The 9,544-nt window shown below is 54.1% G+C and overlaps 1 protein-coding gene across 1 annotated transcript; it reads left to right on the top strand.

Annotated features, from left to right (window-relative positions):
- Positions 1-4,575: 4,575 nt before the first annotated feature.
- On the top strand, positions 4,576-8,835 carry EAH_00014420 (hypothetical protein, conserved; the record flags this gene model as incomplete). Its single annotated transcript, XM_013394290.1, has 1 exon — positions 4,576-8,835. One exon carries the CDS (start codon positions 4,576-4,578, stop codon positions 8,833-8,835), a length of 4,260 nt encoding a protein of 1,419 aa, XP_013249744.1.
- Between the last annotated feature and the right edge of the window lie 709 nt (positions 8,836-9,544).

Here is a 9,544-nt window from a genome sequence, read left to right on the forward strand (position 1 = left end):
GCAAAGACAAAGGACAGGTGTTGGCAAATGTGCGTCTACCTCAAGCCACTCAAACTGCCCACTTGAAGCAAAATTTCCCGATGCCCCCGATCGACGAACGAAGTGGCAACGTGCAGGGTTTAGCAATCTGGTCATCATTTGGCTTCGGCAAGACGCTTTTGCAATTTCCGAGACATCCTAATGACGGGCACACGAAGGCGTTTCATACAAGTAACACTCTCAAACTACAGTACACGTATATTTCCTGTGGGCTTGCGAATGTACCTGCTGGATTACAATGGCAGGTCAATCACTACTTCTTGTGACCAGCCAGTCGATAAAGGATGGATGGTTATACAGGTGGACTTCGTGGTTGCTTTCAGCCTGAATGTGCAGGAGCAGCTGCAGCGCCTACAGCGTGCTCTGCAACTGCTACGTGAGAAGCATTGGCTCGTAAAAGCACAAAATGCTCGTTCTTCATGAAAACAATTAGCGTCCTAGGTTTTTGTGTGGCTGCGGCGAGACGTCGAACCAGTTCGGGCAAAGATGAAAGTCATTCGGAGTCGGCCGCTACCGCTGTGCATTTGCTCGGGCGTCTAGAAGTCCCTCGGTATTTTATCTTTCTACCAAAAATGTGCCCCTGGGTTCGCCCACATAGCCACTCCTCTAATGGAACTACACGAGGCGAAGACACGAACTATTTAGGAACAGTCCGGAGCGGAAGCTACTAGATGCTTCATCCAGCATTTGGTCTCGTCTGCAGTACCCGCGCTCCAAACCCCTTTTCCTACTAATCAACGCCAGTTACACTGCGGCGGGCAAAATGAAGGAGCGACGCGCTTAGAACTATATATAACAAAAGAACCAGTCTTCGTTTACAGCTTTGCTCCCCGGGACTTCCTCAGCACGAAAGCGCACCTCCCTGGTACAGAAAGGCAAGAAACTTGCGCATAACGAATAATAGTACCAGCAGCCACGAACGCTCACGCTACGTGCGGGCCTACACAGATAATACGATTACGCATGATTTCCCTGGTGAATCTAACGAGGGTCGCTTGTAGCGTTAAGCAAAGCACCCACTCGTATATATTGAGCAGCGCTTGCAAACCCATTATGGAGTTGGATGGTTTGACAAGCACGCATTCTGCAAGTGCAATATCGTACATACAGATCTATTCAAGCAGACACTATTTGGTTCAAATTAATGTTTGGGACTTATTCAGCTCTCCGGTTCATCCCTCGTTTCGGTAGACGAGCATGCGACACGACGGGAGCCTTCAAGCCAGCAGTTTCCCTTTTCCCATGTGCCTCCGCCTCTTGCAGGGCTCACCAAGCGAACGGCTGCCGGTCCTGCCCTGTTCTGGGAGCCCTGACACAGGGTCGCCCACAGACAGAGCCAAAATGGATGCGCTTAGTACTACACAAGAGGCCAGGTTTCGACGCATTGCAGTTAAGAATGCAAAGCCCACAGCATTCAAGATCAAAACGGCCCACCATCCAACTCACTTTCAAGCAAAGCCTTGGTACGTTTCCCGAGAAATAGTTAAGATACCCCGGCGAGTTGGCCCCAGCTCTGGGTCTGCCGAGACTTTTGCCTCAACGGGTGCTCCCCGCCGGTCCATTTATGGCTACACAGAATTGCATGAAACTTAGAATAGGAAATTCGCAGAAAAAGTGCGGATATGCGCACCGAATATACACACTTTTCTGCGCGTATGTGCATTTCGCGCTGAAGGTAAGTTGAGGGGTTTCAAGCAGGTAGATACTCCATATCCTCATGGTGTTACATAACCAACCTAGCTTTATTCAATAAGCAGTAAGTTGCAAAACAAAGCTGTACGGATAGTTTCTGTCGCAGTGCACTCGAACTGGCTGCTGTAAGACCCCGCACGCAGACTGGTACCCATGGTAATTTTGCCTTCACATCAAACGCTTCCTTCGATCATAAACACTTATTTTTCCCCGACGGGCTGTATGAATATGCATATTGACGACACCTCTCGTATTCTGTGCTGAGGCGCCTTTGTGCGAGTTCCGTTATGTAGCAGGTTCTGTCAGAGGTCGTTGGATGGATCTATACCTGTGTGAATGCTCGCTATTGAGGACCAAGGAAATATGGCAGTTGTCTTCGGTTTTAGTGGATAAATCAAAAGGGGGGGTTTATATACTTGTAGGAAGTGTCGGTAACAAGAATCCTTGATTATACTCGAGGTCTGTCTTAAGTTTCAATAGAGTCAAAGCACTTGACAAAACTTCACCAAAAACAACGGAATTTCTCTTAAGGATCCAGATCTCTTAAGCACATCTGCACAAGGGCACGGTGCAGGTGCAGAGAGGCTCTAGCGTTTCATGCGCGGCAAGGCAACTTGCTGTAGCTAGTACTGCCAGTCCATATGCAAGCACAGCCGAGCCCCCTTTGCTTCATGCGCTAACAACGCCCTCCATAATTATTAAACAATAATATGTCATTAAATAGCCACCCTGCTCTCAAGTAATACCATAGGCACTGACTGCAGAAATTGGAATACTAAAGATAGGTGGACCGAGAGAGCAGCTGATCCTTCCCCCAGTATACTGGCGTCCAGCACTCACTAGCAAAAAACTCTGAGACAATTGTAAAGAAGGGGCCTCTTGCCGTGAGATGCAGCACTCCGAGCTGCAACTCTTGCTGCAAGGCACTCCCTCAGGCAACTCTATCCAAGCCCCCTACCTCTGGTCCATGCACCAACACTCTAGACGGTTGTTAAGCAATTGCTTCGCCCTCGGTACTCAGGTTGCATGTAAGGGGATATAGATGTACGAATAACTTCAGATAGAATATGCTGCAGAACTCAAACAGATCATTAACAGCCTCTACGGACAGCCTGTTGCGCCCCTCAAATATGGGGCAGACCCTCTGAAGTGGTGTAGTGTTAGGTGAGTAAAAATCGCCTTAATGCATTAAATATAAATGCTTTAAATTTCATTCGTGTTTATTTATAATATAGAACATTATGCGTTTGCTGTTTATCGTATAGCTGTGGATGATGCTGCACCCGATCTAGCGAGCGACGGCAGCGCCCGTCGTCCTTCTAATGTCCTGAAGGCCCCTGAAGCCTCAATAAATGCATAAATGCATCTATATACGAATATTTGAATTAAAAGCTTGAAAAATTAAAGAAGAAGGTGAAGACGAAGGGGTAAACAACCCATAAAGCAGCAGACGACCTGTACGGATTTCGTCGCTCTTGGTGTGTGACGAAGCGGGCGGCGGGAAACTGCATTTAAGAAGGCAAAGCATGCAACACTTGTACTAAATTTCATTTAAATAAAATTCATTATACATTTCAGTCTAATACGACTTATTTATTTGAATACACAGAAGGTAGAGCGGCAAGAAGCCGCATAGGTGGTAAGGCTCATGCCTGTCGCGTTAGCGGCCGTTGGCTGCGCACCTGCCGAGCTGAGTCTTTTGCTGTTCTTTGCAGTTTCTTTATGCTTCAGAGGAACTTATTTATTCAGGTATATCTAAGCTTCAGCTCACAGCAGCTGAAAAAGAAGCAAAAGCAGCTGCAACTGCAGCAGCAACAGCGGGAACCGCAGCAACAGCAGCACCTCGTCTGTCCCAGCTGCAGCACAGCGCATGGCTGAGACTGAGGGAGTATTTTTCTTCGTCTTTTCCTTTTTTGTGGAGTTAATACAAGCTTTTTAGCGAATTCTAATCCTCTTGCCGGCCTTATGGTGTACGTACAACCCATATCTACCTCATTTGCATTCCCCTGGCATCAACAGCCACACAAGGCAGCAACTCCCTGACCCCATCCATACACCTGACGCTTATAGCTTTACTTCTGTATTATTTCCCGTTGTTGATTTTCTTTATTTGCTTTGAGCGGGATCTTATTTGCTGCTTCTTTCTCCGCTTCCGCCGCTGCAGCTGTTGCCGCTGCTGCTGCTGCTGCTGCTGCTGCTGCTCCCTCGATCTCAACGAGTAGCCACGTCCGGTTCCCAGCAGCTGCTGCGGTGCATCCGCAGCTTCTTTTTGCATTTTTGCTTCATCTCCGCTGCATGCCATTCAATTTAATCCCGAGACAAAAAACAACAACTCAGTTGAGCTCCAGCTGCTGCACGGCTCGAAGCGACGACAGCAGCGGGAGGAGCAGCTGTTGCAGCAGCTGCAACAACAGCAGCAACAGCAGCAACAACGGTGTAAAATAAAGCGACAACGGCCCCACCGTGCTTTCTTACCGCTGTCCCAGCTGCTTTTTAGAAGTTTGCTGCCGCAGAAGCAGCAGCAGCAGCAGCAGCAGCAGCAACAGCCGCCACCCGCTCCCACGTGCTCCTGCTGGCGTTCCTGCAGCAGAGCTGCAGCAGCAGCGCTGCAGCAGCAGAGATATTCAGGGAGGCCTCTGCGAGCCTCCCGTGCTTCTTTCCTTCACCATGACAGCAGGGGAGCCTTCTCTAGGCCCAGTCGTTCTGCACTGTTCAAGAGAAGCCCGGGGGTTGTGTTTGCTGCGCTGCAGCAGCAACAGCAGCAACAGAAGCAACAGCAACAACAGCAGCAGCAGCTGCATATAGTTGAAGGCTCCGCTGCTGCAACAATTAATCTTTTAGCCCATGTCTCGCTGGCGCGGTATTCTGTCCCGCAGCAAAGGGCGTTGCCGGAGCAGCACAGCCGCAACAGCGGCAGCAGCAGAAGCAACAGCAGCAACAGCTGCAGCAGCAGCAGCAGCACCCCAAACAACAGCACCGCTGCCGCAGCTGCAGCACCCTGACACTGTCTTTGCTGCTGCTGCTGTTTCTGCTGCTGCTAAAGATTTAACACAAGATGACCGCAGCAGCAGCTGCTGCAGCGGCAGCTCAGCGAGTGCTTGGCTGCCTCTTGCTGATATAAGGAGCGACGTGCTGCAAGACCTCCAGGATGCCACCACCAGGAGGAGAGGGAGCAGCAGCAGCAGCAGGAGAAGCAGCAAGCACCAGCAGCAGCAGCTGGCCCTCAGCTGCGAAGACAGCTGCAGCACCCGCTGCACGGATAACAGCGGCCTATGCGCCACTCCTGAATTTAGCCTTCGCAGCAGCTGCAGCAACAACAGCACAATTGCCTCTCCCAGCAGCCGCAAATGCTGCGCAGCAGGAGCCCGAGGGCTAGCGCCCAGCAGCAGCCGCTGCAGCTTCGGCAGCACCGTCTGCTGCTGCAAGAACTGCAGCAACACAGGGGCCCCCACACCGTCGATGTCTCCAGATTGTTCTGTCCAGCTGTATCTGCAGGACGTTGAGCAGCAGCAGCAGCAGGTGCTGCAGCAGCAGGGCCCTGGAGGGGAAACGGTTTCAAGAGCAGCAGCAGCAGATTCTGATGCCGAAGATGCAGGGGCTGCTCTAGGGCCACGGGGTGTATGCATGCGCCGAAGCGTGTTCGTGGAGAGCCCGACTGCAGCAGCAGGAGGTGCTGCTGGGCAGCCGTCGTGTCGCAGTAGCCGCGACAGTTGGCTTGCGGGTGAGCGGCAGCAGCAACAGCAACAGCAGCAGCAGCAACAGCAGCAGCAGCAACAGCAGCAGCAGCAACAGCAGCAGCAGCAACAGCGAGCACGACATGCTAGCGGCTCAGCTTCACTGCTGGGATCATCTCTGATGCTGCCCACCTCTTGTGGGGCACCTGCAGCTCTTGCTGCTGCTGCTGCCGCTGCTGCTGCTGCTGCTTCGCCAGGCGGGTCTTGGAGGGGACGATCCCTTGAAGACCGAGTCATCTTGCTGGGGGACAGCCACAGCAGCAGCAACAGCAGCAGCAGCAGCAGCAACAGCAGCGGCGACAACAGCCACTATCGTCACTGTAGCAGCGTTGGTGCTGCTGCAGGAATTCTGCCGCTGATGCTGGACGCGGCTCCAACGGCAGCAGCAGCAACAGCATCTCCCGTAGCTGCAGCAGCAGCAGCAGCAGCAGCAACAGCAGCAGCAGCAGCGACTACTGTGCCGAGTTTCTCAGCACTGTTTGAAACGCACTTGGCTCTTCCAGATCCAGCAGCAGCAGCAGACTGCAGCAGGAGCACCAAGAGAGGAGGAGCAGCAGCAAATACATCTGATAGCATAGAGAGCCTCCCCGTTGTGCCGCAGCGACGACGGCAGCAGCAGCAGCAGCAAGCTTCTCGCAGCCGCACGCTACACAGACACCGCAGCTTCAGTATTAGCAGCAGCAGCAGCAGCAAGGTGCTGTCTCGTTTCTCCTACCTATGGAGTGGCAGCAAACTGTGGCGGCCGCCGCTGCAGCAGCAGCAGAGCCATCCAAGCAGCAGCAGCAAAGCCAGCTTTGCTGCTGACGTTGAGACACAAGCAGCAGCACCAGCAGCAGCAGCAGCAGCAGCAACAGCATCAATGCAAAGATGCAACACTATTGCTGTAGAGTCCGTTCAAACCGCAGCAGGCAGTACCTCTGCTGCCCACGAAGCAACGGCAATGCCCACCGCTTCCGCTGCTGCTGCTGCTGCTGCTGTTGCGCCGGAGGCAGCAGCAGCTTTAGCGTCGTGCGTTGCAATGGGCTGCTGCTCCGATAGCTGCAGGGGTGTTCACGTGGTGAGGAGCCTGCAGCAGCAACGGCAGCAAGTGCAACAACAGCAGCAGCAACACATGCAGCAGCACCAACAGCATAAGAAAAAACATTCTGTCTCCTACCTTCTTACATGGCGGCGCCGCCACACGGGGACCTCTGGAGCGACAGCTGCAGCATCTGCAGCACCTGCAGCACCGAGGACAGGCCCAGCCACAGAAGAACCAGCAGCAACAGCAGCAGCAGCAACAACAGCAACACATACGGCGACGCTAGCAGCAGCAGCAACAGCAGCAACAGCTGCAACAGCAGCAGGTGAGGAGGGCCCAAGTACTCTGTTCGGTGCATGCGCCGGTAGAAGAGTAAACACGAACCCCCTTGTTGTTGGGGGCTGTGTGTATGTGGCAGCGGGGCTTGAGCAGCAGCAGAAGCAGCAGCAGCAGCAGCAGCGGCAGCAGCAACACCAGTGGCATGCAGAGCCGCAGAAGCAGCTGCAGCTGCAACGCCAACTCCTAGTGCAGCTGCAGCTCCAGCACGAGTCCCCCCCTGTATGCCTTGGCGAGGCTGCTGGTGATATTTTAAGCGTTCCTTACAGCAGCAGCAACAGCAGCAGCAGCAGCTGCAGCAGCGGCAGTGCAGCGGCTGCTGCAGTTGCCACAGATTTAGTACAAGCAGCAGCAGCAGCAGCAGCAGATATGACAGCGTCTGAAGACAACGACTTAGCAAATGAGCAGCAGCGAGACCGCAGTGGAATGGCAGCGAACTCTTCTTCTCCAGCAGCAGCAGCAGCAGCAGCAGGAGCAGCAAGCTCCGTGAGGGGAGCAGCTACAGCTGCAACAGGAGCAGCAGCAGTGGAGGCTGCACCGAATGCAGCAGCAGCAGCAGCAGCAGGAACATCCTCAGCAGCAGTAGGTGCACCTGAAATGGGTGCTGCAGCAAAAGAAGCTGTTGTGGGAGTGACGGCAGCAGGAGAAACTACACCTACTGCTTCAACAGCAACAGCAGCAACAACAGCAACAGCAGCAACAGCAGCAGACGCCAAGTGGGATGCAAGTGCTGCAGCAGCTGCTGCTGCAGTTGCTGTCTCTCTCTGTGACCAGGATGCTGCAGCAAGCTCATGCGAAAGCATAGGGCCTAGCAGCAGCAATAGTAGCAGCTGCGTGTCTCTTGAAGACTTCGAGAGGTGCAGCAGCAACAGCAACAGCAACAGCAACAGCAACGGCAGCAGCAACAACGACAAAAGCAGGAGGCGCAGTTGCTTTGCCGGGGGCTGGGCACGTGAGGGCCCACCCTTGCAGCGGCAGCGAAGCTGCAGCAGCTGCAACAGCAGCAGCAGCAGCAACAGCTATTTAGACCTTGAGAAGAGGTTGGCGGAAGCCCTCAACATTGGCTCTTCTCCTTGCGGCTGGGGCAGGCCAGGCAGCAGAGCAGCAGCAACAAAGTTTGCTGCATCTACAGCTGCACGTACAGCAGCAGCTGCAGCGGCAGATTTGCTGCCTGTTCCAGCAGAGCTGATGCACGCTCCCCGCAACCAATGTATTAACATGCACAGCAACAGCAGCAACAGCAGCAGCAGCAACAGCAGCAACAGCAGCAGCAGCAGCACAGTGGAGGTCGGCTGTAACTACCCCGTGGCAGGTGTTGATACACCCCAGCCTTCTACCCCAGCCTGCGGCTCGTGCTGCCTGAAGAGTACTGACAAGGCAGCAGCAGCAGCAGCAGCAGTAGCGCCTGCAGCAGCAGCAGGTGCTGCTGCTGCTGCATTCTGTGGGCAAGGGCCCTACAGCTCTGACGGGTGCTGCAGCGGAGGCAGCAGCACCCGCTGCAGCGTTTCGGAGGAGTCACCGCCTGCAGCTTTTCCAACGGATAGCAGCAGCAGCAACGGCAGCAACAGCGGCAGCAATAGCAACAGCAGCAGCAGCAGCAGCAAGGTTGCAAACCGGAAGCCTGACGGTGTGTTCGCTCCGGAGGCAGCACAACCGCTTGCTGCATCATCGGGTTTGTGCTCGCCTTCCTGCGCTGCAGCACCACCGCCTTTGGGATTGCCTTGCTGCTGCTGCAGCGAACTGCAGCAACAGATGTGCTCTGACCGCGCAGCAGCAGCAGCAGCAGCGGCAGCAGCAGCAGCAGCAGCAGGGGAGGGATACCCTCAGTGTCTGACGGATTGCAGCGACGTGGATGAGTTCCTCACTCCTTCTCTCAGCCTCCTGCAGCATTCATCTTCTGCTGCTGCTTCTGATTCGCCCGTTGCGGCGGACGATGCTGCTGCTGCTGCTGCTGTGTGCCGTGCCCCCGGCTGCCCCCGCACCAACAGCATAATCCCCTGCGGCAGCCGTTGATAGATAAGCGGCCCAGCAGACACCAGAACAGCAGCAGCTGCTGCTGCTGTTTCGGGGCTTGTTTTGTTGCTGCTGAGCAGCAAAAGCAGCAGCAGCTGCTGCTGCAAGGAGTGGGATGCAGCACAGCAGCAGCAACAGCAGCAGCAGCAGCAATCCTTGCAGCAGCAGCAAGACATCAGGGAGGACTTTTTCCTTCTGTCCCGTTCATTTGTCTCTTTTTGGTTTTTCTCACTTCTACTTCTGTCTCCATTACATGGCGTCGTCTCTTTAACTCATTTTAGGGCAGCCTTTGCTGTTTATCAGCAATATAAATGTCTCTAAGCCAAGCTGCTGCTGCATTTCTATAGGGAGCAGCAGCAGCAGCAGCAGCAGCAGCAGCCAGAAGCAACAGCAGCACCTATTGATTGCTGCTTATCTTTTCTGTGCTTCATGTCTATTTCACCATTTGCTGCAGGGCTTCCCTTAAGTGGGTCGGTGTATCTGGAGCAGCAGCAGCTGCTGCCCGCTGCAGCAGAGCAAAGCAAAGCAAAAGCAGCAATAACAGCAACAGCAGCAGCAGCAGAAACTACTGCTGCTGCTGCTGCTGCGAGGTACCCGGCGTTCTAGACACGCCGCAGCAGCTGCAAATAAATACATTACTTGAGGTGTATGGTCACATGCCAGCATTTCATAATCCACAGCGCTTTTGTTTATGCTGCTTCCGCCTCCC

The sequence above is a fragment of the Eimeria acervulina genome, genomic scaffold (genome assembly GCF_000499425.1).
Source record: "Eimeria acervulina Houghton genomic scaffold, Eah_scaff84, whole genome shotgun sequence".
NCBI classification, from domain to species: Eukaryota; Apicomplexa; class Conoidasida; order Eucoccidiorida; family Eimeriidae; genus Eimeria; species Eimeria acervulina.